The sequence below is a fragment of the Daldinia decipiens genome, assembly GCF_022478715.1.
Source record: "Daldinia decipiens strain CBS 113046 unplaced genomic scaffold F4813scaffold_29, whole genome shotgun sequence".
Taxonomy (NCBI): Eukaryota; Fungi; Ascomycota; class Sordariomycetes; order Xylariales; family Hypoxylaceae; genus Daldinia; species Daldinia decipiens.
The window spans coordinates 339,352-366,145 of NW_026054572.1; the positions used below are offsets into that span (position 1 = coordinate 339,352).

At 49.8% G+C, this 26,794-nt stretch overlaps 10 protein-coding genes across 10 annotated transcripts; 4 read left to right on the forward strand and 6 right to left on the reverse strand.

Annotated features, from left to right (window-relative positions):
- Positions 1 to 62: 62 nt before the first annotated feature.
- Positions 63 to 3,294, reverse strand: F4813DRAFT_367334 (MCM-domain-containing protein). Its single transcript, XM_049244153.1, has 3 exons — positions 3,147 to 3,294; positions 743 to 3,083; positions 63 to 690 (listed from the first exon to the last, which is right to left on the reverse strand). Exons 1-3 carry the CDS (start codon positions 3,149 to 3,151, stop codon positions 442 to 444), a joined length of 2,595 nt encoding a protein of 864 aa, XP_049097501.1. The 5' UTR covers positions 3,152 to 3,294; the 3' UTR covers positions 63 to 441.
- Positions 3,295 to 3,793: 499 nt separating this feature from the next.
- Positions 3,794 to 5,387, forward strand: F4813DRAFT_382031 (putative zinc finger in N-recognin-domain-containing protein; the record flags this gene model as incomplete). The annotated part of the gene is made up of 2 exons (XM_049245749.1): positions 3,794 to 3,886; positions 3,954 to 5,387. The coding sequence occupies 2 exons, from the start codon at positions 3,794 to 3,796 to the stop codon at positions 5,385 to 5,387; spliced, it is 1,527 nt and encodes a 508-aa protein (XP_049097502.1).
- Positions 5,388 to 5,607: 220 nt separating this feature from the next.
- Positions 5,608 to 7,561, reverse strand: F4813DRAFT_162150 (NAD binding domain of 6-phosphogluconate dehydrogenase-domain-containing protein). The gene has a single exon (XM_049239098.1). The coding sequence runs from the start codon at positions 7,095 to 7,097 to the stop codon at positions 5,763 to 5,765; it is 1,335 nt and encodes a 444-aa protein (XP_049097503.1). The 5' UTR covers positions 7,098 to 7,561; the 3' UTR covers positions 5,608 to 5,762.
- Positions 7,562 to 7,792: 231 nt separating this feature from the next.
- On the forward strand, positions 7,793 to 9,033 carry F4813DRAFT_367340 (aldolase). The gene has a single exon (XM_049244154.1). The coding sequence runs from the start codon at positions 8,027 to 8,029 to the stop codon at positions 8,891 to 8,893; it is 867 nt and encodes a 288-aa protein (XP_049097504.1). The 5' UTR covers positions 7,793 to 8,026; the 3' UTR covers positions 8,894 to 9,033.
- Positions 9,022 to 11,159, reverse strand: F4813DRAFT_162184 (dihydroxyacetone kinase). Its single transcript, XM_049239099.1, has one exon. The coding sequence runs from the start codon at positions 10,942 to 10,944 to the stop codon at positions 9,181 to 9,183; it is 1,764 nt and encodes a 587-aa protein (XP_049097505.1). The 5' UTR covers positions 10,945 to 11,159; the 3' UTR covers positions 9,022 to 9,180.
- Positions 11,160 to 11,713: 554 nt separating this feature from the next.
- F4813DRAFT_162064 (ribose-5-phosphate isomerase B) lies at positions 11,714 to 12,978 on the forward strand. The gene is made up of 2 exons (XM_049239096.1): positions 11,714 to 12,112; positions 12,235 to 12,978. Exons 1-2 carry the CDS (start codon positions 12,071 to 12,073, stop codon positions 12,664 to 12,666), a joined length of 474 nt encoding a protein of 157 aa, XP_049097506.1. The 5' UTR covers positions 11,714 to 12,070; the 3' UTR covers positions 12,667 to 12,978.
- Positions 12,910 to 14,512, forward strand: F4813DRAFT_162241 (mitochondrial triosephosphate isomerase). Its single transcript, XM_049239100.1, has 2 exons — positions 12,910 to 13,007; positions 13,146 to 14,512. The coding sequence occupies exon 2, from the start codon at positions 13,291 to 13,293 to the stop codon at positions 14,113 to 14,115; it is 825 nt and encodes a 274-aa protein (XP_049097507.1). The 5' UTR covers positions 12,910 to 13,007; positions 13,146 to 13,290; the 3' UTR covers positions 14,116 to 14,512.
- Positions 14,443 to 19,278, reverse strand: F4813DRAFT_162093 (uncharacterized protein). Its single transcript, XM_049239097.1, has 3 exons — positions 17,598 to 19,278; positions 15,022 to 17,527; positions 14,443 to 14,957 (listed from the first exon to the last, which is right to left on the reverse strand). The coding sequence occupies exons 1-3, from the start codon at positions 19,104 to 19,106 to the stop codon at positions 14,770 to 14,772; spliced, it is 4,203 nt and encodes a 1,400-aa protein (XP_049097508.1). The 5' UTR covers positions 19,107 to 19,278; the 3' UTR covers positions 14,443 to 14,769.
- A 486-nt stretch (positions 19,279 to 19,764) lies between these two features.
- Positions 19,765 to 23,981, reverse strand: F4813DRAFT_367346 (isoleucyl-tRNA synthetase). Its single transcript, XM_049244155.1, has 4 exons — positions 23,417 to 23,981; positions 22,096 to 23,358; positions 21,563 to 21,997; positions 19,765 to 21,516 (listed from the first exon to the last, which is right to left on the reverse strand). The coding sequence occupies exons 1-4, from the start codon at positions 23,835 to 23,837 to the stop codon at positions 20,408 to 20,410; spliced, it is 3,228 nt and encodes a 1,075-aa protein (XP_049097509.1). The 5' UTR covers positions 23,838 to 23,981; the 3' UTR covers positions 19,765 to 20,407.
- Positions 23,982 to 24,255: 274 nt separating this feature from the next.
- On the reverse strand, positions 24,256 to 26,675 carry F4813DRAFT_367349 (pyruvate kinase). The gene is made up of 6 exons (XM_049244156.1): positions 26,186 to 26,675; positions 26,106 to 26,136; positions 25,821 to 26,047; positions 25,424 to 25,766; positions 25,336 to 25,352; positions 24,256 to 25,215 (listed from the first exon to the last, which is right to left on the reverse strand). The coding sequence occupies exons 1-6, from the start codon at positions 26,344 to 26,346 to the stop codon at positions 24,405 to 24,407; spliced, it is 1,590 nt and encodes a 529-aa protein (XP_049097510.1). The 5' UTR covers positions 26,347 to 26,675; the 3' UTR covers positions 24,256 to 24,404.
- Positions 26,676 to 26,794: the final 119 nt, after the last annotated feature.

Consider the following 26,794-nt stretch of genomic DNA (forward strand, 5'->3'; position numbering starts at 1 on the left):
GCAAAAACTATTATGATTAGAAATGGGGAATTACAGCGTGATTACTTGGACAGAATTTCGTATTTTGCAAAACACTTGGTTCGATATATTAGGTTGGTATAAGTTGAAGCGGACTAAAAGGCTACCTACTTCACAAAAGTTCATCTCATACCAACAAAACATTATGATTCTCGGTTCTTAGTTTCCCAACTCCAAGGTACCTCTCTATACCAATAAATGGCTCGTGTAGAGGCACGCAACAACTCTAATAGACTCCTAATTGACAATCCGTATTGGGGTAAAAACAACACTTGAAACCCCACAAGTCGTATTACCACATTCGTATCAGCATCATCATCAACCAAGCTGAACGCCTAATCTTAGTGCCGTGCTCTTAACGCCGCGTAAATTCATAATCTTCCAACATTAAGTCACCTCGTGTACGATAAAAGCTCCCCTAGGCTAAGCCGCTACAGTAGTCCTACGCTGAGTTTGCGCGCCTCTCCGTGCGCCGCTTGCACCTGGCCTTGCTAACGTGTATTTGGCAAAAGCGCGCGCGAGCGCCTTCTTGCAGCTGACCTTTTGGCTACCAATGAAACTGTCAACAGTGACAGCTATGGCACGGTCAATGTCCTGAGCAGAGCAATACTCCGATAACCTCATTCGGCAAAAAGATTCTGAGATTCGGATGATAGCTTCCAAGTGACGGACCTGAAAGTTAAGTTAGTGCTGTCACCTAAATACATCAAGCGGAGCAGCTTACAGTAATTGGATAGGCTCCGGTAGCTAGCGACTCTCGTCGCATATCCGCAAAGAGTCGCGCAACCTTGTCCTCGTCCATATGCAGAAGCTTCGGTTGGCAGTGCTCTCGTGCATATAGAATATACTTTCGTAGTAGCTCCTGGGGGATTTCGCCTTCTTTCTTTGGTTGCGCTTGGCTCTCTTGTGCCGCCTTGGAATCATGTTCAACCTCCATGGAGCCATCAGCAGCTTGGGTAGACGGATGGCTCCGGCTGTGTGAGCCAACAATGAATCGAGCCAGACGCTCGTCTTCAGCAGGGTCCACAGTATCTCGTACGACACAAAGAATGTCAAAACGCGACAAGATAGGTTCAGTCAGTTCAACATTGGATGAAAAGGGGATCGTAGAGTTGTAACGGCCACCGATCGGATTAGCTGCCGCAATGATACCACATCGAGCTTGTAGGGTGGTAACAATACCCGCCTTCGAAATGGAAATGGTTTGCTGTTCCATAGCCTCGTGGATAGATGTTCGGTCTTGATCATTCATCTTGTCGAACTCGTCAATGAGACACGTGCCCTTGTCAGCAAGCACCAAAGCACCACCTTCCAATGTCCATTCACTGGTTAAAGGGTCTCGACGGACACTAGCCGTAAGACCGACAGCAGAAGCTCCCTGACCAGTGGCAAAAACAGCTCGGTGCGCGGTTTTTTCCACGTACTTCAGAACCTGAGACTTGGCTGTACCGGGATCACCAAGCAATAGAACATTAATATCTCCTCGCACATGATGTTCACCCCTGGCTATTTTTGCGACGCCACCGAAAAGAGACAAGGCAATAGCAGTCTTGATATCGGTGTGCCCGTAGATGCTAGGTGCTATCGAGTTGATTATCTTATCAATGACCTGGGGATCCCGAGAAAGTTTGCGGATTTCGTGCTCGTCCTCTTCGGTAAGCCTAAACCCAGCAAGTTGATCATGCGCTTTAACAACATTGTTGGCCTCGAGAATCGTAGCAAAAACGGGGAACCCATTACGATTATTTAACTGGGCATCATAGTTGTTCCTGTAGACACCGGTGACCTCAATCTCTTCCCCAGGCTTGGCCTTGTCAATCAGATCCCAGAGCAGGATGACCTCTCTATGTCTAGGTAGACGGCCAGCAGGTACAGTTCCAGGCGATTCTTGGAGTGTCAACTTCTGGTAGTTGCGGTAAACAGTCTTTTCCGAATTCAAGGTGAAGGGGCCGCGAGATTGGCAATTCTGGCAGAATGAAATTTTAACTTCAACATTAGACTCCTGCTGGAAGGGGCCCAGTGTCACGCCGCACTTAGTGCAGTCGACTTTGACATATTTCAGCTGGGGGAAGACACCAGTTCGTCGAGTAACAACACCGCTCACTCTCACAAGGCAGTTGAGATGCGACTGTCTCAGCTGACGAAGAGTATAGTGAACAGGCAGGTCGAAAATGCGGACGTGGATATCAGAGTGGATGCGCCCATAGTCGGGGTAATGAAGGAGAACAACATCCATGGCTACGTCGTCGAAGAGCTTAAGCATTTCGGTGGGAGCGTTGGCGAGAAAGTATGCGAGGATGGCCTTGGACGAGGATAGATGGTCGTATGACACCTCGAGCGACTCGGCGTTGATTTCACCAAGTGTTCGAATACGATTACCATAAACCGAAGAGCCGCTCTCGTCGGTATATTCCGTTAAGAAGGCCTTGAATTCTCGCTTGATGGTGCGTTGCACTGACGGCTGAGACACCCATTCGGTCAAACTGGCAGCTTTGACGTCTTGCAGGGCCTCAAGGGAGAGCTCTTCGTCCATAATATCCTGGTCCATCTCATCGTCTGGATCTTCGTCGTAATGATGACGGCGGCGACGAGGTTGGGCAGTTAGATCAATATCACCATCCTCATCCTCATCCTGGAGAAAAGCCTGGGGCCCATGCCGCCTACGAGCTACTTCTCGGTCTCGGCGGTTTAGCTGAGCTTCCAATCTTCTCCTCTCACCGATGTTTATATCGTCAAATTCGCCTTCGTCATCAATATCGATTCCTTCATAGGCATCGTTGTCATCTTTCTCTCTGTAATCTCGCTCGAAGCCTTCACGAAAGAGGTCTACATCGTCTTCGGCCATCTCATCAAGGTCGTCCAAATCATCTTGGACCTCAGCCTCCTCCTCGATGTCATCGTCGTCGTCACCACCGTGGGCAATGTTGAAGGCGGGTGGAGACGAGGGCATGGGGCTAGAGGCAGCAACAGATGATGAAGCATCACCACCCGTGCGGGAACGTTTGCGGTTCGCACGAGGGGCAATACCGCGGTTTGCGGAGTCCATATTCATTCGTAGAGGAGAACTAGAAACAGATTAGGAAATTTTACTGCTATAAGTTATATATCCTGGTATAGAATGAACTCACCTCATTATGTATCTTTTTTTTAACTCTCTACCAGAGAGCACTTGGAGAAAATAGTTGGTAATGTGGAGAGAAACTAGAATGAGGGAGGACAAGAGGGACAGTGAAAGTGAGAGTGGAACCCAAGAAGGAAAATGAAGAGAAAGGGGACTAAAGTGGATTGTGGGGTGGGCGCGACGAAACGAATTGGAAGTCGCGTCCATACGCGTTAAGCTCGCGTAAAGCGGCACTAAACACACACCCTTAGATTTTATGTACACACTATAAGATACATAGCAAGTACTTGAGAGTAAGAGTTCTCTATTCCCTGTTAAAATGCACACCGTGCAGTTCCACATAAGGTGTACTTGATTGTATAGTGCGAATTAGTATCGCTCTAGAGAAGCACCCACTGTGACATCATATTTGCAGCGCGCTCTTATCATAAACTAAGGCGCCTTATTTCACAACCCTTCCAGCGCGCCGACACATCTACAAATCTACAAATACTATTTTATTATTTGAGCTCTTCTTCTCGTCCCCCCTCCCCCCCCTTCTTTTTTTTGGTGCAAATCATTCTTGTCATTATAATGGATCCATCATTAACTCCGACCACCTCCCAGGAGGCGCCCGAAACTAACGGCAGCTCTTCGCGCCCGCGCACCCAAAGCATGTCGCAACAGTCTGACGACTCTCAGACTGCCGCCGACTTTATTAGAGATCAGCTGCAGCTGGAAGCCGATGCTCGCGAAGCTCTTCCCTATGTAAGTTGTTAGCATTGCCTGGACGAACCTTTCAACAATTTACTAATTAATTAATTGTTATCTCCAGAGCATCGAGAACTGCACCAAACCACTTGGACCATTGCGACAGAATGTATTCGCCTGTCTAACTTGTACTCCACCTCCTGCGAATCCATCCGATCCCTATAATCCTGCCGGCGTGTGTTATTCATGTTCTGTCCAATGCCATGGTGAACATGAACTAGTTGAGATCTTCCAGAAGCGCAATTTCACTTGCGACTGCGGTACTACGCGATTTACTCCCGAACAGCAGTGCACCCTTCGGATCAATCCCGAGACCAATACAAAAGGAGGCGTTCACTCCGAACAGCCGGATCCTAACAATAAATATAATCACAACTTCCGTAATCGCTTTTGCTCCTGTTCTATATATTACGACCCTAACAAACAGGTGGGCACCATGTATCAATGCCTAGGTCTCGGCACGCATGAGACTGGTGGTTGCGGTGAAGATTGGTATCATCCTGGCTGTCTCGTCGGCCTTGGATCCAATTGGTACGAAAAGCAGAAAGCACACGTTCCCAAAGCCAACGCCAATGGCGCCAATAGTAATGGTACTAGCACGCTTCCCACTATTTCCGAAGATGCGACTCAGGAGAATGGCACGGAACAGCAAGCCAATGGCAACCAGGAAGTCCAAGAGGAGGATGATGAAGACCCTGCCCTGCCGGACGGCTTCCCTACTGAAGACGCGTTCGAAAATCTCATATGCTATAAATGCGTCGAAGCTTATCCTTGGATTAAGAGATATGCTGGAACCCCCGGATTCTTACCAGCAGTATTTCTTCAAAAGGATAGTGAGGCATCCTCTAAGAAACGTAAGCTAGAAGAAGATGATGATGGTTCGGGAGAGGACAGCGACCGTAGCAAGCGCGTTAAGAATGAGTCTGAAGAGGCACAGGATATCACACCCGCAACCAAATCAGATGAAAGTTCCTCACAAGCCAAGGATGAGGATCAGAAGAAAGACGAGGATCAGAAGGAAAACGAAGTTCCATCTGCCGCAGAATGCAAGTTAGCATCTCTACCTTCAGCACCAAGTGGCCAGTTCTCGTTGTTTACTACTTCGAATTTCCGCGACCAATTTTGCAAATGTGCCTCGTGCTTCCCGGATCTCAAGGTTCACTCGCAGCTTCTAGAAGAGGAAGAAGCCTACGAGCCGCCTCTTTCGGACGGAGCATCTGAGCAAGGTTCGACTCACGGCAGCGGTTCACTGTACGACCGCGGTGAGTCCGCTCTCAAGAACGTGGATCGCGTCCGGGCGATCGAGGGCGTCATGGCGTATAATCATTTGAAGGAGCGTCTCAAGCCCTTCTTCCAGCAGTTCGCCGAGAGTGGCAAAGCAATCGGTGCTGAAGATATCAAGGAGTACTTTGCCAAGCTTAGAGGCGACGAAGAAGCCATAAAGGAGGCGGGCGAGGCTGCGAAAGAGGATCATAGGCAGGAGCAGAGTGGTTACTGAGGGAATTGGAAGAAAAGGGGGGCTTGGCGGAAAGGCAATTGAAGAAGAAAAAAAATGAATCAGGTACATGGCGTTCTTTTTGGCACAGATTCATCAGGATTGGCGGGAAACTAATACCACAGGTTTATATTTGACCATAGTTAAAATGAGGTATCTTCATCGGCCGGGTTCGATCCATTGTCAGCAAACCTGGAATAACTTAATAAACTCATCTAATTTTACTTGAGTGTAAGTCTATATATTCCACCCTCTCATATTATATGTATTATTCTAGGCAAGTCTCCTTATGAAGTGTATTTTATATACATGCCTATATAGCTACTTGCAGCACACATTGGGTCTCCCAGCATATACTACCGAATACCAGGCATCCATTTATAAACCCCATACTTTTGCAACAGTAGCTCTCGAGACATCTAGAGCTGCTTCGGGGGAAAAGTGCAACGCAAACCGCGTCAGGGTAAGCGCCTGATTGCCAAGATACACCGGCACCTTTAACCGTTGCGCTTCCTCAACAGCCTCCTGGAGCTGCTGCGCATGTTCCCTCAATCCCTGGCTGTCCCCAGCCGATACCAGCTCCCCTCGAGCAAGCTTGATGATCTCCGGCCCAACCGTCTGTAATATCGCGCTTCCTCCCGCTGCGTTTATGCAGAGCTCGAAGACTTGGTCTAGATCTAGATTACATCTCTCTGCAAAAGCAATGGTCTCTGCGGCAGAACAGAGGTAAATTCCTCTGAATAGCGCTTTAACAAGGGCCAGCTTCGACTCGTCGCTTTCGGCTAGCCCTTTTACCGGTCCTATTTTCCCTTTGCCTTCTGTGTACAGTCTGATTAGACTGCTATCGTCGTCTGGGCCGTATCCGCGACCGAGGCCGGAGAAGTATACTTGCTCCGCCGTGCTTGTCATGGGTGTAGGAAATGCGGCACGTCTTGCCTCCGAGGTAATGATGCCCGTGTCTTTCAGGATGATAGTCAGGGCGCTAGCAACGGGCTTGAACTCGGGATCGAGCATCCTCGGCAGTCTGTTTTCAAACATCCACGCCCAGGCATCCGACTTGATAATCTCCTGGCTCGTAGAGTGGAGATCCAGACCGAGGTGACTTGCAAACCCCAATCCTTCACTTGCAGCGAGAATTTGGTTAGCCGCAAGGACCTGGTGACACATCTTCATATTACTTCCGGCGCCGACTCCGCCCTGGACGATGTAGAGCTTCTTCGGATCGGACATCTCCTGTAACAGAACGCGGCCTGTCTCGATTGCCTCGTCCGAGCCCCCAGCCATAATTGAAAGGGTACCGTCGGCAGCCCTTGCAGCGCCTCCCGAAACGGGAGCGTCGATTAGACGAACATCACCCCGTCCCAGTTCGATAAGTTGCTTCTCTAGAGCCTGGACGTATGCGCACGGCACCGTCGAGCAGAGTAGCAGAGCGGCCCCTTTAGGTAACGAGGTGAGTGCTGCATTGTCACCTTCGATGAGAACGGCCTGAGCCTGCTGCGCCGTCGCTACCATGCACACGCAGTAATCCTTGCCCTTAACAGCCTCTGCCGGCGTCGTAGCAATGATGCCTCCAGCAGCCTGGAACCTATCCAACGTCGGTTGCCAGACATCGAACCCTGTCACCTTATACCCCTGCTTGACCAAGTTGGTCGCCATGCCGAAGCCCATGGCTCCCAGGCCAATGAACGAGACCTCTGGTTTTGCGTTCGCCATGTGTACGACTCAACACTCCTAATAAAATAAAATAAAAAAGGCTTACAGTATTATCTATTCCCTTGTCGTAGACTCCGTATAAGAAACGAGTATACGAGTAACGTACGTAGATGAAAGAAAAAGCAAAAAAAGCTTAGCCTGCCGTCTTCCACGCAGCCAGTAATTTGAAGACGACCAGTCAAGTCGGGCTAAGTGCCATCCATATAGGACCTAGTAGCGGCTGAAGTGTATAAGGTGTCTCCCCCCCCCATATCTTTGCCGGGAATGGAGGCGGGGAGCTATACTTCAGCCTTTACTATTATTATTTGACCCTAGCCCCCTTTCTCCGCCCGCCTCATCCACTTACACCCACTCGTCCAGTCGCCTATTAACCCACTAACGGAGTAGAAACAGGGCAGGCATGTATAAAGTCTATATACATTCAACTACATACACCATATAACCATATAGTTACACCGAGATCGCTCGGTTGATAACTATACCGGCGAACAGCCCTGGTCCTCTGGGCCGCCTCCCTCGGTAAAATGGCAAAGTTGTCAAGTTGCAGGTTTTATCACCACTAAGAGCGAGTCGAGTCAAAGGGTAAGCGACCCCACGTTTGTTTCTCCACTAATTACGGCAGCACGCCTCTTGTTTCACTCTTGGAGATGGAGAGATGCCGGTGTGCGGTGGCTCGCGACGGTATAATTCCGTGTGTATAATTCCGTGTGTAGTCATAGATTGGACACATACCTACCTAGGTAGAGATGAAGAAGACTAATAATATGATAATATACTAGGTCAGCCTACTTGTTCTCTCTATTGTATACTATAGTCTATAGTCGCTTATATCGTTCACGCATCCTACCTAGACTAAATAGTAGTAAAGAAAGCAAACCACTTATACATTCACCAGTTCAAATCAGCTCCAACCAGAAACCACAATCAAAATGGTCCGCCCAGAACTCTCCAAAAACCGCTCCCTAAGAATCCTCAACAAAGCCCGCGATGGCGGGTACGCTGTACCGGGCATGTGCTGCTACAACATCGAATCAATAATTGCCACCGTCCGCGCCGCCGAAGCAGCCCAGTCCCCCGCCATGGTACTCCTCTTCCCCTGGGCCATCGAATACGCCGGCGCATCCCTCGTGCGCGCCGCCGCCGACGCCGCGCATAACGCCAAAGTGCCCGTTAGCCTACACTTGGACCACGCGCAGACGCCGGAGTTGGTGCGTCGGGCCGCAGATATCGAAGATGGCTTCGACAGCATCATGTGCGACATGAGTCACTACGAGAAAGATGAGAACCTGGCGCTAACTCGGGAATTATCCGTGTACTGCCACGAGCGCGGGATTACCACCGAAGCCGAGCCCGGCCGGATCGAGGGCGGAGAAGACGGCGTGGCGGAAACTGCCGATCTAGAAGCCATCCTGACGACTCCCGAACAGGCGGAAGAGTTCGTGGCCACAGGCATCGAGATGCTGGCGCCGGCCTTCGGCAACGTGCACGGGGAATATGGGCCACGGGGGATTCAGCTAGAGTACGAGCGATTGGAGTCGATCAACAAGGCAGTAGGCGATCGCGTGCGATTAGTCCTACACGGCGCGGATCCCTTTACCGAGGACATCTTCAAGCGATGTATCAAGGCGGGAGTGTCCAAGGTCAACATCAATAAGGGTATGAACAAACACTACGCCGCCGTGCAGGAGGAGATGCAGGGGAAGCCCCTCACCAGCGTCATCGAGGCGGGTACCGACAGGATGCAGGCTGCTATCGAGCAGTATATGCATTGGCTTGGTAGCGCCGGTAAGGCGTAACGAGAGTATTGGGCAAACATTATATCGGGTTTCTATAGACAGGGATACATGTTGTTAATGCTTAAGCGAGTTCCTTGTAAGCAAGCAGGTCAAAATAAAAATCTGACCACCAAACTTCATAATACCTCATTCCATGCTCTGATCCGTTAACAACATATAAAATTACTATCTCTCAAATATACCCTACAATAAAAAGTACTCGCTAGCTGATGTAGGTACATGACATGCCGATGACAACATATACACTTTAAATACTTAGGTATAAGTATACCACGGCCCGTATGCACTTATATACCTGACTGTAAGCCCTTTATAGCAACCATGGCACCCCAAGCACCAGGGTCCGGGGGCAGTTCCTTGCTGCTATCCGCCCCGACGTAAGTCGCTCTGCCGAGTCTCGGGGCCAATGTCTTGGTCAGTTCGGCACCCTTAATCGCACCCTCGACACCACCCGCGAGATCTCCTGAGCGCAGACCCTCTGCGAACGGGAGCAGGGTGTCCATGACCGTCCGGTCGCCGACCTTGGCCGGTGTATACCGGCTCAGGTTATCTAAAGCTTTCTGGACGGCCTTAGCCCATAGCTTCGAAAGCCCTTCGGTCTTAGCCAGGGCAACGTTCTCCTGGAGAGCCGTTCTCAACGAGACGAAGAAGATACCTAGTATACCGCCCAGAGTACCGCCCATCTTACCCTCGACAATCTCTTCGAGTTCCTGGAGCACTGCGATCACGGAGCCCTCGGCTGCGAGCTTCTTGTCGAGCGCGGCGATGAGATGGCTTGCGCCCGTCTTTAGTGTCTCACCGCAGTCGCCATCGCCCATGATCGTGTCCCACTTGGTCAGATCAGGCTCCGCGACTATTAATTCGTTGCAAGCGCTGCGAAGCATCCTATCCAGCAGAGCAGGGTCAATTTTGAGGTCCTTTCCCTCCTCAATCACCTTGTGAGGCTCGGGAGGTAGCTGCACAAACTGCTCTTTTCTGCTACGCCGTATCGCTTGGGAACCGGTCATGGATTCCCAGTAAGTGTTGGTCTTAGCGTCGAAAAAAGACTTGATTTCCTCGACTGAGTATGAGCAGTTCTCGGCGGCGGCCGTCACATTGACGATGGAAATCGAGAATGCCGGCGCGTTCAGAGACGTCTCGAGGAAGCCATTGCTTATCCTTACCGGCACAATATTCCAATTGTTCGCTAATTGTTCAAGCAAATCGTCTAGCAGCGCTCCCATCTCGAGATACGACATGCCTCCGAAATTGCTAATGAGAAGAATGGCCTCGTCCCCTGGCTTGAACTTTACATAGCCCCGCTCGGGGTCTGTCTCGTCTAAGCAGTACTTTAATAGCACATTAACGAGTTCCTCCGCCGACGGTGCAGGTGAGAGCTTCCGATAGCCAGGTTCATTGTGAGGCCCAGTACCAATTTCCACTTGGTCATCTCCTGTCATCTCAAACTCTGCTCGTCCGGGAACGTGGCAATGATCGAGTGTGGCTGCGATGGAAACGATCTGCTGCGAGAACGCAACGCCAAGATCGTACACCTGGTCGAGAGAGCCGCCGGCACCAGCAGCACCGCCCAGTACTTTTAGAACACCTAACTGTCCGGCTAGACCTCGCCGGCCAACCAGGCTGCCTTTTTTTCCAACGGATACGTCGTCTCCGCAGATGATCATTCTGCACTTGTGGCCTTTAGCAACGGCTTTCTCGTTTGCCAACCCGAAGTGCAGACAATCGCCGGTGTAATTGGTAATAACTAATATAGTACCCTTTTCCGAAGGCACTCTGTCGATGGCGGAAAGAATCTGCTTCGTGCTGGGAGAAGCAAATATGTCGCCGGCCACAGAGGCGGCGAGCAAGTTTTGGCCAACATAACCAGACCAGGCAGGTTCGTGACCGGAACCACCACCACTAACTATGGAGACATTGGACTTATTGTATGCCGTGTCGAACACCACACGGTTAGGTTCATCCAGGCTGAGTAGTGGGTTGTAGGAGATGAGACCTCTAATAGACTTGGTAACAAGCCCATCCGAGGAGTGATATAAGTGACGTTTTGACATTTCCACGGCGTTGATCGACGGGAATGAGACAGGAGTTAGGAGATACTAAAGTGGGATTGAAGGAGTATGTCAGCTCGTGAAAACTCGGCGAGCGAGCGGCTCTTTCTATCACGTCGAACAAAGGCAGCAGAGGCTCGAGCTCAGGAAAGGGGTTTCCAAACAAGACTGGTTCTATTACGCGAAATATCAGGATTATGGAGATTCAGTATTGTGGAACGCAAAGGGTTGCCGTAAGAGGCAACACCACAGGTTTTGATCCATCGATCCATCGAGCCATAGTGTTAGCTTCTGTGTTCGCTGACGATGATATACCGCATCGCCTATAGCTTAAAGGACCTTCTCCGAAATTACTTGGCAGCAAGGCTCCTAATTTCGTAAATGACGGTTCCATCCAAGTTCGTCTAGGTTCCATTTAGGCGTCCAGGCCCTCTCTCCCCACGGGGCTAACTCAAGTACAGGGGAGACATACATACATAGAGGGACCTGGGTGGAATAGGTATTGACGGTATCGACGGTATTGACAAAATTCGTGGTCCGCATGATTACCGAAGGAGGGGTGGGAAAAGGGTGTATTACGAATAACTATGCCGAGAAAGAAATGCGAAATGCGAACCGCGAACCACGAACCGTAGGGGTAAATTCAGATATTTGCCATCGGATTGCCGAAAAGGGGAATCCGAGAAGTTGCCTATACACTTATACCATTAACCATTAACAGCACAGGTGCACTATACTCCAGCGACCCCACTTGGGTCACTTGGAAGGTCACTTGGAAGGTCACTTTGACCGGTTTGGGGGAGGAACGTCTGCTTGAGACAACGGTTGGGAAGGAGTGCTTAAGACAAAACAGAAAGAATGCGCTTGTCTTATGTATCTTTCCAGGGGAGGTACTATGCAAGACGTCCTGCAACAAGGCAGTAGGGGTCTAGTGTACCGAGTAATAAGAAGCAACGGTATCGAATAAACGGATGTCACACTCTCTCTTTCTTACTTCTTAAGTCCTGCCGGGTATCACAAGTTGCAGGAGTAAACCACCGCCCGTTCAGTTCCAAGTCTCCAAGTCCCGACTATCACTTACATTCTCCTTGCACCCCCGCTAGACGCTAGACGATAGGAAACTACGATAATGGCCGCCGCACCCAAGTGGAAGATAGCCATCGGAGCCGACGTGAGTACTTTTCTTTATTTCCTCTTTGATTCCTTTTATTTATCCTACTTATATTTTTCACTTATACTTACTCACCCACTCATGTGTAACATTTCACCATGATACTAACATTATTTGCATAGGATGCCGGTGTTGGCTACAAGAGCAAGATTAGGGAGGACTTCGAAAAGGACCCCCGCGTCGAGTCTATCGTAGACGTTGGCAGTCTCTCAACAGATGACAAGACAGCCTACCCTCACCGAGCAGCGGCCGCAGCGCGGCTCGTAGCTGATGGCAAGGTCGACAGGGCCCTGCTCATCTGCGGTACAGGCCTAGGAGTTGCCATCTCGGCGAATAAGATCAAGGGCGTCCGCGCCGTCACAGCCCATGATAGCTTCTCTGTAGAGCGAGCTGTACTAAGCAACAATGCCCAAGTCCTTTGTATGGGCGAGAGGGTCATCGGCTTGGAACTCGCGCGCAGGCTAGCTAAGGAGTGGTTGGGTTATGTATTTGACGAGAAAAGCGCGAGCGCCGCCAAGGTAGAAGTTATCAGCGACCTCGAGAAGTTGCTATAAACTAGAACGCGCTGTCGGTCTAGGGGACATATGCCATGTGGGAATTTCCATTGCTTAGGCCCTACCACTGTAAAAGGGGGATAGAATAGTCCAGCCTAACACTTATAAGTCACTAACTAACATAAGTGCATTGGTTATATCAAACGCAGACTCGGGTAAATAAGATAGTCTGACGGGATTGTGACTTATTGGTCCGGATACCCGAAAGCTTAAATAGCTAGATATAGATGGAACGCTAGCGGTAGACTGCATCTACCCGAGCCGAAACGCAGTTAAACAAAGTTAAGAGGACCGCTGTATAACATATGATCTCATAAGACAGGCAAGTCAGAAACTCACATGTAAGTAAATAGGCTTAAGAGGTACTTACATATAATTACCCATGTACCTAAGACTTTAACAACTCTCGAACCCACACAGCGGATTTTCAGATTCAAACACTATAAAGCCGACTCGCTAATCTCGACAACCAACGCAAGTGACACCTCAACTGCATAATTATAATTTCACACGCAACCCGTAAACCTGTTCACCCCAATGCTTCTCTTCGAATTTAGCCTCAAATTGAAATAGTTACTTGTTACATTGCATTAACCTAACCTACATTATTACATCACACCAACTATGACCTCACCCGCACCCGCACCCCCTCCCCGTCGCCGCCGCATCGTCGGCGTCTCCACAAAAATGTACTTCTCCGCCGCCCGGACAAAGCAATACGTCGACGAGCTACTGCAAATCCTCTCTTCCCCTTCAAACCCCTCCTCTACAACCCCAAGCCTCCTAAATAATATCGACATCTTTATAATTCCCGACCATATAAGCCTCACCTCCGTCATCAGCCAACTCCAACACTCCCGCTCTCCCATCCCCATCCTCCCCGGCGCCCAAGATGCCTTCTACGAAGACACCGGCGCCTACACTGGGGAAATATCCCCCGCCGTCCTCGTCGAAGTAGGCTGCCGCATCGTAGAACTAGGCCACGCCGAACGCCGCCGTATCTTCTGTGAAACAGACGCCGACACCGCGCGCAAAGCGGCAGCCGCGGCACGCAATGGCTTGATCCCATTAATCTGCATCGGGGAGCGCTCAGAGGCAGACGGGGAAGCGGGTGTTAGAGTCGCCGTCGACGAGTGCAGAACGCAAGTCGAAGCTGTGCTCGCCGCGCTCCCTACTACCGCCGAGGTGGTATTAGCTTACGAGCCCGTCTGGGCGATCGGTGCCGCGGAGCCTGCGGGCGCGGAGCACGTGGTTGCTGTTACGCAGGCGATCCGGGGACTGGAGTGCGTGCGGAGTCGGGAGGGGAGCACGAGGATCCTATATGGGGGGAGCGCTGGGCCGGGGCTTTTCGCGCGGCTGAAGGATGGAGTGGACGGGCTGTTTTTGGGACGGTTTGCGCACGATCCGGCGCAATTTTATAAGACGATTGTGGAAGTGGCTACAGCGTGATGTATAGGTACTTATCTGGATAGGAGGGAGAAGTGATGACGGTAATATCTCTGGAGCATTTGTTGATGCCGTCGATATACGTTGCCAATAACTGTAAACATATTCTAACAGGGTCCAATCGAGACCAATGACTTGATATGAATGGGGCGCGATTTAAAGCGCCCTCCTGAATGAAAAATTTCAATTATAGATGGTTGTCATCGCGCCTCTATATAACACGACGTAACGCGGCCTAGAATCCTAACAAATGCTCCGTCGCCCACGTATACATCGCTCGACGAACTGAAGCAGAGATCAGACAGTAAACGACCTATGGTATCTTACATCAAGTCATACGACCAGCCAGGGGATATAATCCAGCGCCTTTGAAATACACGTTAAAGAAAGTTGGGCGCAAGTCCGAACTCATAGTTATACTCCTCGCGAATATCGACGACCAGTAACCAGGCCGCAATCCTGTAAATCCTCCTCTTCCTAGTAAGTGCTAATCATAACCACCAAACTTATTCCGGGGAATCTCATTGTGACACCATTCCGGTAGGTGCTAAAGAGCACCGTCATCCCTTCATCACACGTTTACCCCCTAGTGTATCGATAGAAACTAGCATAACCCACTCCTGATATAAACAAGATTTATCCACATCGTGTGCATCTCTAGTTCAGCACCCATTCGCTGCCCCTCTTGACAAATTTATCAAGCAGCATCGCCAGGTCAGCCAGGACGAACCGGCAGATATAAAACCCGAAAAATTCAGCCGCATGTCTGGTGCAAAGCTCAAGCCCGACTTGAGTTTTATCCGCATGGCGTAAGCCGGGGTCCTCGACTTGACGTGCAATTTGATCTAGTAGTCATCAGTATCCAGTATACGTGAAGGGAAATGCAGAGCTGTTGGAATAAGCACTTACCAACCGTTTGCGCAGCGTCAAACAATCGTGCTAAGCTCGCCATATAGTTTCCATACGGTCCGTCAAAATTGACTGATGCGGGATCCCTCTTCGCAGGCCTACTGCTTGGGTGGGCTGTCAAGGGTAAACTTGGTATAGACCCCGATCCTATCAAGCTCGGAATATCTCTCTCGCTTACGCCAGGCCCGCCGCTTCCACTACTGTTAGTCTTCCCTCCGTATGCGCTGGTCATGTTAGCAGCCGAGCCCTTGTTTCTCAGCCGTCGCCAGCTAAACGCGCCCCCTTTCCCGCTAACACTTGCGCTACGTGGCACTGGCGGCGCAGCCTCGGCTTCCCTGTCCTCCCGTAAGGGCGTCATACCCTGTGTGCCCACCTCGTTACCAAGCTTGCGCGAAAGTGTCGTCTGGACCGTCTCTAGAATATTCTCAAAACTCTGCATCTCTTCGAGCACCGCATCTGCGTCATTACTGTCTACCCTTGCGAGCTTGAGAAGTGCCGCGGTGAGGAAGTCACACTGCGCAATCTTATCTTCGAGAGCGCGCAGCTTAACGCCCTTGACTTTCCACGCATCCCGAGGAATAAATAACCGAGTGCTGATATATCCACCCCGAGGGTGAGCGAGCGTCTGGTAAAGGGCCCGCATGAGCCAGAAAGGCCGGAGCATGGTATCAGACGGGCACGGTTCTAGGGGTATTGGTACGTCGGGGTTGTGAGGAAGGTGGTAGCTATGGTAAACTTGGTTAGGAGAGTGGGAAGTCGGAGAATGAAAATCGGAATCGAAAAGGTGTAGGCCACCAACCCCGCCCGCCATTCGCTCGTGAAAGGCAGCTGCCAGTGGTGTAGGCAATGCGGGAATTACTGCCTGGCGAGAGATCGATGTGTTTGAAATTTGGTGGCTAAGGGGCGTGTTGGGCGAGAGGTCCGAGTCGTCGATATGCGACACAGAAAATTGACGAGTCCTTAGAGACTTTAGACTGGAAGACGAGAAATTCTTGTGTATACCAGGCCGCGCAGAGGACGGTGAGTCGGTTCGATGTTCCTCAAGATCATTGGGACCTGTTAAATTCGCCGGCGGGCTTGGGGGAGCTGTGGCCCCTGCTGGGCTAGTGCCTCTAGCAGGTGATGAGGGTGCACGCATGGAAAAAGGTCCGGGTCGCGTTGTTGTCGCCGACAATGCCTGTCTTTGTTGAGCAATAAAACCACCCGCCGTCTTTGTCTGAAACGTAGACGTGGAGATAGATGGCGGCTGGCCGAGCTTAGAGGTTTCAATCTTGAGCTGCTTAGGGTTTTGCCCGGAGAGACGGCGGTTACGCACACCAGACGTTGGAGAGTTCTGTGACGGGGAGCCTTGCGCAAGCGATCGTGGTGGGGATGGCAATGACGGCGCCGAACCTTTGGAGGGAGCTCCAGGCAAGGGCATCTCGGTCACTGTTGATAATATAGTTGTAGAGGTAGGAGGATTCGAGCCAACCGAACTATGCCACGTCCGAGGGGTCGTTCCGCTAGAATCAGATTCTCTAGGGATCCTAGATTGTGAAAGCTGTGACCGATGCTTAGGGGAAAATTCTTCCATCACGGATCTCCTTGCCATCTCTTCCAAGACAAGTTCTTCTTCGTCTGAATCGTTAGCATCAAAAAAATCTCCGCTGAAGACCTGAGATTTCTGATCTATTGACAGCTGTCTTTGGCGTTCTCGTTCCCGGGCTAGCTCGATTGCCGCCTCACGCTCGGTTTGTCGGACTCTTTCCTTAGCAATTTCTACCTTGCGCCTCGCATTGCTCAATACATCAACGGTATCGGAATCATTGTTATCGTCGTAGACGGTGTCGTATGATTCCATAGGTTCGAATCCTTCGTCATAAGCAGCTTCTACTGCAGCGTCTAAGGCGGCGTCGAACTCCGCCTCTGTGTTACTGCTGGCATGGCGGAGATATTTCCTCCTAACTCCCAGTGACGAGGTCCTTGAGTGAATCGAGGATGAAGCCGAGCCACCTGATTCGTCGATTGGATCCAGCCACGACCCCGATTCGTGACTTAGATTGCGCTTATGGCTCCTCGCCCTGTTCTCGGGTGCTAGGTGGTCAGCTGGCCAGGAGAAATCCTGCCGCACAATGGGCTCCGGTGTAGGGGGCTTAGTAGGCGATACCGGCCTTCGGGGTGATAATGGGGCAGGTACAAAGCCTCCATCCTGTTGGGGTAAATTGAGAGAAGGTCCTTCGAAGTTTCGGCGCATCCGGGACCCCGAGAAGGAGGATTGGAGCAGCGACTGACCCTGGTTGAGATTTGGAGAGGACCGAAGACGGGACGCGTCCGGAGGGGGAGACTCGCCCATATTTATCTTCGCGCCCCCTGAGGCCTCTGCAGAGTCTTCGGAGCCGGCCAATTCGATCTGAACTCCATGATAGCCATCAGCGCTCTCCGGCCTTGCGGGTAAAGCTTTATCACTTTGTAAATATGTGGGAAGTAACTCGTCCAGCTCTTCTATTCGGCTTGTGTACGTAAGTCGCTACAAGAGAATGAGTCAATTCCAGAAACAGTAGCAATAGTTGACCATGAAAGTCTACTGGTGAACTTACAATGGCCTCCAACTTCCTCCTATCCTCTTCGCCATTTGTTCTAGCAAGTACCTGTTGTAAAAGATCGCAAGCTTCTAGATAGGAATCCCGGGCTGCAGCATAATTCTGAGCATTATCTAGCTGGACTGCGGCGTTTGCCTTTCCTAACGCTTTAGACAACATCGCTTTCTGCGACGGCTTGTTGACACGGTTGACCCGAGTCGAGTCGGTGCTGCCTCTCGTAGCTGAAGAGCGGCCTCTTGCATGGCTCTTCCTTTCCCTCTCAGACATAATATCACGGATAACGGGCGCTGATGGAAGCAATGCAGAATTTCCTTTGGCGACTATGTTCGAGCGGGTAGGGTCATTCCAAGTGTTATCTTGCGGTTCGGCCGAATTGGCGCAAATTATGAATCGCGCGGGAGGATTGGTGCGGACAACCGATTCGGGGTTCGCGTCGAGAGGGGGAAGGGAGATGATAGGGGGTAGATTCGGTGGCGCGGAAGAAGGCGGTGGAGGCGGCGATAATGGTCTTCGGATTCTCGGTGACGCGCTCGTATCTTTAGGAGGTCGTCGTCTGCGTAGTTTCCGCGGTGGGGATTGTATCGCCTGATGTTGTTGCTGTTGATCTTTTTCTTTTTCTTTTACTTTTTGTTGTTGTTGCGGCTTCTGAGATTGGAATTGGGACTGGGACTGGGACTGGGGTCGGGGTTGGGGCTGGGGGGTGTCGTGATCGTGATTGTGATTAGAAGCTAGGCTCGATGTAGTGGACGTGGACCAGCGATTGAGATTTCGAAAGCCGTCGCTTGCACCGCCAGTGCTACTAGATCGCGAATGGCTGCGCGAATGGTTGCGCGAGTGATTTAAAGGTGAATCAGTCGAACGCTCGGACGGAATCGCAAGGGATATTGTTCTCGTGTTGGCACTACGAGGCGGCGGTAGAAGCGATGAGGTTCTAGGCGGCGGATTAGGAGGGCTAGGAAGGCTGGGGGGGTTATGTTTGTGACGAATTAGGGGATGGGGGTTTTGATGGGGCTCTCGTGCAGAGTCTCGTGCAGAATGATGGAGACGACTTTGGTTTCGACTAGTGGCGCTTAGAGTTAACACAGTCGCGGTCGTAGTCGTACCTGCTTTTACCGCTCCTGCTTCTCCTACTTGAGCCGTGGCTTCGGTAATTTCGCTTTTCGGCCCGTGTCCGGTGATTCGGACAGCGCTAGACTTAAAGGTCCCGCTTATGCTTCCGTTTATTCTTCCATCTATTATTCTTCCATCTCCACCTTCACCGTCGCCATCCACTCCGTTCAGTCCGCGATTGTAATCCAATATTTTACTATGATTTATATTACTCTTTGCCGTACTTATCTTCGAAATACTTTCCAGTTGTCGTCGTTGGTAGTGTTGAGAGAAAACAGAGGGTTGCAGCGTCGATGCTGGTAACGGTGGGGATCGTAGTCGTGAGGATGGTGTTGCTGTTGTTGTCGTTGTTGTTGATGATGATGATGGTGATAGCGGCGGTGATGATGGTGGCATAATGTATTTCCCTCGAGATGCAACACTAAGTCCTATACCCAAGTCCTATCGCAAGTTGCAATAGACGCTTGTGCTATGACTCTGCAGCCAAAAAGAGGTACTGAACTGATGATCCCGCTAGCCTACAGCGTCGCTTGTAAGCAAGTAGCATGAGTCTGAGTATGTAATATTAACTGCAATGCGAATAGGGGCCAATGCGATAATACGCTATGCCCTGTGTCTCGGGGACCGACTCCTAAAAGGCTAAAGTCCCTCCAGATATTCCTTGCTATTATTACTATTCTCTTATTACTACACTCCGCAAAGACAAACGTAAATAGTAGTGGGACAATTATCCTTCAAGAATGTCTTACAAGACATGTACAAGGCTCAGAAACAGGACGACTCCTTTTATCATCCTCCTAACGGTGAATAAAGTTCTCTTCAACAATTCCAATCGCAAGTACCACTGGGAGTAATTAGATACATTAATATTACCCAAGACAGGAGGTACATGTTGATACATATATATAACTTCAGGGGTAGCCCGGACACTCCTCAGGATTCGGCCAATCAACGTCTCCTTGCTGTCTTAGACAAATCCCCGACCTTCGAAGTCACCCTTGCCTTTACGTACATATCCGTATACACATACGGTCATACTGAGCAAATCAATTCACGATAATCCCCTTTTTGAGTATTTACATAGAGGTACCGAGGTGGGTTTTTAATCTTTTTTAATCTTGATAACATGAAAAGGGTAAGAATCGACATCTTTTTTGAAAGCGTTGGATTCTCAACCTTCCAGGTCATAAGTGATATGTATTAGCTCTCCTGTTGTTACGCCTCAAAGGCACAGCCAAGTTCAATAATACAGCTCACCTTCAAACGCAATTTGTTTCAAATTTCATAATTACTTTGTCTTCCTAAGCTTACGTTTTCAGCTGGTTCTTCAGCATTGGATGCTACGGTCTTTCACCCTGTTAAGCGTACGCGGAGTTATTGTACGGAGAAACGAGATAAGCCCTCAGATCCTATCAACTAACTAATAAGTAACCCCGAGCATAATATTGCTTTAATTGTTATAATTTTTAATGGTTAGCGAACAAGTCTCTTATCTGCGAGATAATATAGATATCCACAAATACACATCATTTCAAAAGGAAGGCATTCCACTGTGATCACTTCCGGCCGTTGTGGATTTTGCCTGTTCGTAGGCTCTTGAGCTCAACTGTTTTTCTTCTTCTTTGTTTTCTAGTTATTTCATCAAGTTCTGGGATCACATAGCCCAGCTGATTCTATAGCTTCACCATGTAGTCTAATTAAAGCCGACACAACCTTAGCAATAAGGTTAGATTGCTGATAACGTGCTCCTCCTCCAATATGACAGTTTCCGCCGCCCCTTCGGGCGCAATAGGCTCCAACGGCCCACGTACGGTACTTTCAAACTGAGATCGCCGGGATGATACCAATGTCTCGAATTGAACACCATCCGGGTTCGAAACAACGCTATACTGCATACGAACATCATCAGTTGGAACCAGTCCGGCCGTCTTCCGCATTTTCTGCACACGGGTCATGACATCTCGAGCTATCCCGTCGTCAATGAGCTCCGGATGCGATGCTGTGTCCAGGAGAATGATCATATCTTCCAAGAAGGCTGGTTCGTATTGTACCCCTTCATCTTTTGCGATATTAGGGTTATCCTTAGTTACGGCTCGCACGATATTGATATCGTTCCCCTCGAGCTCAATACCCATGATAGTTATCTTCTTCTCTTTTAGATATTGTCTAAGCTGCTCCTGCGTCAGGTCTGGCAGTGCTTTGCGGACAACCTGGGCGTCGCGCTTCAGCTTTTTGCCTAGAATCGGCCAGTCAACCTTAGCCTCGAGGTGAATACCGTATCGCTCCTCGTCGTTTGTCAGGATCACGTCTCGGATGTTGAGCTCCTCCTTAACATACGCCTGCAGTTCCTCGATATCGTTGAGTTGCTGTTTGTCAGCAATAACTACGAGGGTGAGTAAGGGTGTCTTCAATGGGATAGTTTTACGCTCCCTCGCAGTCCTTGCCAGCTGGATCACCTTTTGCATAGCAGACACCTTTCTCTGAATCACCTCGTCAAAGAGTGACTCCTGCACAGTCGGAAACGCAAGGAAATGTACACTTTTAGAGTTGGGATAATCCGCAAGAGCGTGGCCAAGATACGGTTGCAGGAGGCGGTAGATATGCTCAGTGATGAAGGGCGTGAAAGGTGCCAAAGCCCGAACTAAAGTGAATAGCACTTGGCATAGGGTATCCAATGCTGCCTTGGTGTCCTTAACATCCAAGCCAGCAGCGCCCTTGAGCCTCTTCCGGTTGAAGCGAATGTACCAATTCGTTAGGTTGTCAATAACCAGTAGGAGACGCGGTACGACGGTGTATAGACGATAGCCTATATGGTTAGCGAACAGCCTGTTTCGGATAAGTTATAGACTCACCGGCCATCTCTTGGTCAATAAACTGCAACATGCTTTGGCAATCTGCAAGAATCCATCGGTCCATAACATTGGTTGTTTCTGGTAATTGAGCGACGAAGTCATTGCCGGTTGTCTTCTTGAATAAGACTGCCTGTTCGTAAAAGAAGCGGTAGCTGTTCCAGAGAGGCAGTAATACCTTCGCCACCACCTCCTTAACTCCCGATTCCTTGAAGCGTAGAGGCTCGCCACGGACGACAGGAGAGTTAATGAGGTAGAGGCGTAGGGCGTCAGAGCCATACTGATCAATAACAGTTTTAGGATCCGGGTAGTTCTTTAAGCTCTTGGACATCTTCTTGCCGTCTTCTGCCAAAACCAGGCCATTCACAATGACCGCGCGAAACGGCGAGACGCCAAAAAGCTTATTTCCTAGAACGCTTAACGTGTAAAACCAGCCACCTAAAGTCAGACACAGTTAGCAACAACGGTACCCCGGCAAGATGCCTCCGAAATACAAGCCGATGTTGTATAACTTCAACAAAAAGTGTAATGCTTACGGGTTTGGTCGAGTCCCTCGGCGATAAAATCCGCGGGGAAGTTTCCGTTATGAAACTCTTCGGAATTTTCGAAGGGGAAATGGTTAGAGGCGTACGGCATACTGCCTGACTCGAACCAGCAATCGAAAACTTCGTCGATACGGCGAAGTTGTCCCTTTCCTTTCTTAGAGGGAATTGTGATCCCATCAATCTTGTCTCGGTGGATGTCATCTAGCGAGCCAGTATACCCACTCAGCTCTTTAAGCTCGGCAATGCTTCCTACGCAGACAATTTCCTCGTAATCCTCGCTGACCCATAATGGGATTGGCGTACCCCAATACCGATTCCGAGCAATATTCCAGTCATGTGCGTTCGCGACCCAGTTCGTGAATCGCTTTTCTTTGACGAAAGAAGGAACCCAGGTAGTCGACTCGAGATTATTAAGCATATCAGGTATAGAGTTGGTGACCCGAATAAACCAAGAAGACACCGCTTTCCTGATGAGTTGTGTGTCAGACCGCCAGCAGAACTTGTCCACGTGGGACACTTGAGTTGCGAGCAGTAGTCGACCAGTCTCCTTCAGATCCTTGACGATGGCCTTGTCGGCAGTTTTCACGTGCTGGCCAGCATAGTCGGTTATCTCAGCGGTAAAGAGACCTTTATCATCTACAGGACACGGGGGTAAGCGCTTTGGACTTATGAAGCCGGCGGCGACTGCAGCGTCGTAATCTTCTTGACCGAAAGCGGGTGCCTGGTGCACTAGACCGGTACCCTCGTCGGCTTCGACGTAGTCGGCGCCTATGACTTGGAAACAGTCGGCAAACTGGTCGGCGAAGTAACGGAAAAGCGGTTCGTACTTCCAACCGATCATGTCTTTCCCCTTAAGCTTGCCAACGATCTTGTGTTTTGCCTTCTTCTTCTCCTTGTACAACATAGAGATTCCGCTTTCGAGAAGGATATATTGCTTTCCAGAGTCTTCGTCAAGAATTTCGACGTATTCGAAGTCGGGATGGACAGCAATAAAGAGGTTAGAAGGAAGTGTCCAAGGCGTTGTGGTGTATATGACTAAAGATGAGTCCCTGCCCTTCACAGGAAAGGCGATCAACACTGCTGGATCTTGTGTCGTCTTCTCATTTTGCTTAGATTCCATATGGCTCAGCGGGGTGCAGAGTGCGGTAGAGAAGGGCATGATCTGGTATGCGCGATAGACCTGGTCCTTATCATGGAGCTGTTTAAAAACCCACCAGCAAGATTCCATAAACTTGACGTCCATAGACTTATAGTCTTCACCCACGTCGTCAGTGCCTCGTTACCAGTTTATTGGGCAAGTGACGTGACTCACCATTGTCGAAATCTATCCAGCGACCCAGTCTCTCAATGGTCTGTCTCCATTCGGCTGCATACCTCATCACAATAGCTCTACATTCAGCATTGTACTTTTCTATACCCATTTGTAAGACGGCATCTCTGCCCGATACGCCCAAGGTCTTATCGATCTCATATTCGATAGGGAGGCCATGAGTATCCCAACCAAAACGACGAACGACATGATATCCCTTCATAGACCAATATCGGGGAATAATATCCTTGATAGTAGAGGTTAGAAGGTGACCGTAATGAGGAAGACCGGTTGCAAATGGCGGGCCATCGTAGAAGGTGAAGCGTTTCTCGCCTTCGGTGAGCTTTAATTGAGTTTGAAACGCATCGACCTCTCGCCAGAATTGCACGGTTTCTTCTTCTGTCTTGGGGAAACTGATGCTCATCTTGGCGAAGCGCGACAGCCCTCCAGGACTGTAGTCTGCTTGAGGGGCTGAGGGAAATATGAAGAACTTCTAATATCAATCAGATCTCAAGACGATGTAGGAAGCCAAAAATGACCCCGCCAAAGTTTCGCGTGAGTCAAAGTTGAAAAGCTCCGAGGGGTCCCTAGTAAGCGCGGGGCACTTGCCGCTCTAATAAGTGGGTATGTTGAATAAAATTTATTCAATTACTCACAGTTATCATACGCACTTATGCATGTACCTACTCGCGCAGGTGTACTTGCCTACACGAGTTTACTAAGGTACCCGCATTTCGACAAGCTCATTACATAAGGTATATATTGCACAATAAAGAATATATATACGGAACGGATCCGTGTACACTACCACGTAAAACACAAAGGGGCAAAAAAGGGAAATATACATAATCGTATTTATAATATATTGATCATCTCAAGTTGCCTCTTGTCGGCAACAATATCATCCTGTCGCCTTCTGACTTATAACGCCGTAGAGACTACCTAAGTAAACTACCATCCGTAAAGTTCCTTATTCCTATCAGTGCATCGATCAATGCATCATTCCTAATCCTAGGGATGCCGGATCGGCCTTGACGATCCGTGTTGTGTTTGTATTACCCATGCCGCCTCTCCAGCCTTGGACAACGACAATGGTATCGCTCTTGTTCAGAAGTCCCAATCCTAAGGCCCTCTCAACGGCCCATTTAATGCGGCGATCTACATCCTCTTGCCAGTTAACGTTGTCGTAGTCCGGCTTTGCTTCGTCAAACAGGAAAGGATAGACACCGCGGTACAGGTGTGCATAGCGCGACGCGGATGCGTTGCGAGTAACCATGAAGATGGGGCACACCGGTCGGTACTTCGACAGTAGACGGGCAGAGTCACCAGACGTTGACAGGACGATAATAGCTCCCGCGTTCAGGTCCAAAGACGCCCGTACCGCAGCCATAGCACAACCCTCGACAACACTCGTGGGACGCTTCGACAACGTGACCATCTCTTCGTAGTGGCTGACGTAGGGGATAGAGTTCTCTGCAGCAAGGCAGGTGTTGCTCATCTCGCGGACAGCCAGTTCCGGATACGCACCTTTGGCGGTCTCACCGCTAAGCATGACACAGTCAGCTCCGTCAGTAACAGCGTTACCAACGTCGCTGATTTCTGCTCTGGTTGGGCGAGGGTTGGTAATCATGCTTTCTAACATTTGCGTGGCACAGATCACGGGTTTGCCAGCAATGTTGCACTTGGCAATCAACTTCTTCTGAGCGGCGAATACTTCGTAGGCCGGGATCTCAATACCTAGATCTCCTCGGGCTACCATAACACCGTCGGTCTCCTGAAGAATTTCATCGAAGTTGTTGAGTCTATAAAATTATTTGTTAGCGTTTTCCAGCCATGAAGTTTACGAAGTAGATATTCTACAGCGCTAGGGGCTATAGCTGGAGGTAACAGGTGATTCGATTTTGGAGACAGCAATCACTTACCCTTGTCGGTTCTCAATCTGCAGGCCCATTAATTAGCAATCGAGCTTACCATGGAGAGGAGAAGAGCGTATGATGATTCATTACTAACCTTGGCAATAATTTGAATATGTTTACCATCCTCTCCCAGGACTTCGCGAATCGCACGGATGTCTTCACCTCGTCGAATGAAGCTAGCGAAAACCATATCAACATTGTTTTGGACTCCGAATCGGAGATCTTTCTTGTCCTTCTCCGACAAAGCGGGAAGATCAACATCAGTGTCGGGGAGGTTGACACCCTTTCGGGAGGAGATAAACCCGTTGTTTCGAGCGCGGACCTCGACAGTCTTGTCGTCCTTGATGTTGAGCACATCGAAGGCAAGCACACCATCGTCGACATATATGATCTTTCCCGGCGCGATCACTTTGGTGATGTTCACATAATCAACATACCTACAGGTTCTGTTAGCACCAAAATTTGATACCTGTAGTGGAATTGCACCATACATATTCTCTGCGCTGCATGCTGTCTTATACTTTTCATCCGTGGTAATGTTCAGGACGGTTCCGGCCTTCAAGGGGATGTCTTCACCGCGCTCAGTATCACCAGTACGGATCTCGGGCCCCTTTGTGTCGAGAGCGATGGCGACTTGTCGACCAGGCTGCTGCTTCTCTGCAGCGCGGGTGTTGTCAATCACAGATTGGTGGTATTCGTAGCTTCCATGGCTGAAGTTCTACATATAGTTCAAATCAGTACGTGACAAAATGATGTTGTTACGAAGACTCTCTCACCATGCGGACGATATTAAGACCTGCTTGTCGACTGAACTAGGATTAGCTTCTGGGTTTTGCATAGATAGGCCTAGACTAACAGAGAGTTGATCTTCTCAACCGAGTTGGTCTTGGGTCCGATAGTGCAGATGATGGAGGTTCGCCGGTGGGCATTCTGGCCGGGAGCAGCAGCCGTGTTGAGGCTTGCGAGCCATTCGACACGACCACCTAGGGCAAGGTGATCAAGAGAGGAGGCAGACATGCTTAGAGGCTGCTCAGAACAGTGTCAAGACAGGGACGTCGAGGTAGAGAAAGGATCTTGGAGACGGCCGTGCAGTCAGGCCCGAAGAAGATAATAATGTGTTGAACTAGAAAAAGGGAAAGACGATAGGAACCGGAATAAGGAGGGAAGATGAGAGTTGAAAAAGGTTTCACGGAATAACGTGATGTGAGGTATTTCTAAAATATGAACAATTCAGAAAAGTTAAAACGAGTTATTAGTTAGAACGAGTTTACGGATTAACCCCACCTCTGTGTCATGAACTTTGCTTGAGAAAGTCCAGCTCTGGCGAAGAATTGACCAGTCCCTTGCGCGGGGGGGGGGGGGGGGGGGGTTTTAGAGGGGCAACGCCCAACGACCGCCGAGTTTGATAAATTTTCCGAATAGTTTGTACGTATTTGTGGGGGTGGTGGGATCACCCCCAAAGGGG

Coding starts and splice junctions, on each gene's coding strand:
- F4813DRAFT_367349 (XM_049244156.1), bottom strand. CDS start 26,346: ATGTCTGCCTCCTCTCTTGATCACCTTGCCCTAGGTGGTCGTGTCGAA. Junction 26,048..26,105: donor GTCTTAATATCGTCCGCATG/GTGAGAGAGTCT, acceptor AACTATATGTAG/AACTTCAGCCATGGAAGCTA. Junction 25,767..25,820: donor GCATGCAGCGCAGAGAATAT/GTATGGTGCAAT, acceptor CAGAACCTGTAG/GTATGTTGATTATGTGAACA.
- F4813DRAFT_162093 (XM_049239097.1), bottom strand. CDS start 19,106: ATGCCACCATCATCACCGCCGCTATCACCATCATCATCATCAACAACA. Junction 17,528..17,597: donor GGAGGAAGTTGGAGGCCATT/GTAAGTTCACCA, acceptor ATTCTCTTGTAG/CGACTTACGTACACAAGCCG. Junction 14,958..15,021: donor TGACGCTGCGCAAACGGTTG/GTAAGTGCTTAT, acceptor GATGACTACTAG/ATCAAATTGCACGTCAAGTC.
- F4813DRAFT_162150 (XM_049239098.1), bottom strand. CDS start 7,097: ATGGCGAACGCAAAACCAGAGGTCTCGTTCATTGGCCTGGGAGCCATG.
- F4813DRAFT_367334 (XM_049244153.1), bottom strand. Junction 691..742: donor CCGGAGCCTATCCAATTACT/GTAAGCTGCTCC, acceptor CTTAACTTTCAG/GTCCGTCACTTGGAAGCTAT.
- F4813DRAFT_367340 (XM_049244154.1), top strand. CDS start 8,027: ATGGTCCGCCCAGAACTCTCCAAAAACCGCTCCCTAAGAATCCTCAAC.
- F4813DRAFT_162241 (XM_049239100.1), top strand. CDS start 13,291: ATGACCTCACCCGCACCCGCACCCCCTCCCCGTCGCCGCCGCATCGTC.
- F4813DRAFT_367346 (XM_049244155.1), bottom strand. CDS start 23,837: ATGAGCATCAGTTTCCCCAAGACAGAAGAAGAAACCGTGCAATTCTGG. Junction 23,359..23,416: donor CTGGATAGATTTCGACAATG/GTGAGTCACGTC, acceptor ACGTGGGTGAAG/ACTATAAGTCTATGGACGTC. Junction 21,517..21,562: donor TATTGACCAAGAGATGGCCG/GTGAGTCTATAA, acceptor CTAACCATATAG/GCTATCGTCTATACACCGTC.
- F4813DRAFT_162064 (XM_049239096.1), top strand. CDS start 12,071: ATGGCCGCCGCACCCAAGTGGAAGATAGCCATCGGAGCCGAC. Junction 12,113..12,234: donor AGATAGCCATCGGAGCCGAC/GTGAGTACTTTT, acceptor TTATTTGCATAG/GATGCCGGTGTTGGCTACAA.
- F4813DRAFT_162184 (XM_049239099.1), bottom strand. CDS start 10,944: ATGTCAAAACGTCACTTATATCACTCCTCGGATGGGCTTGTTACCAAG.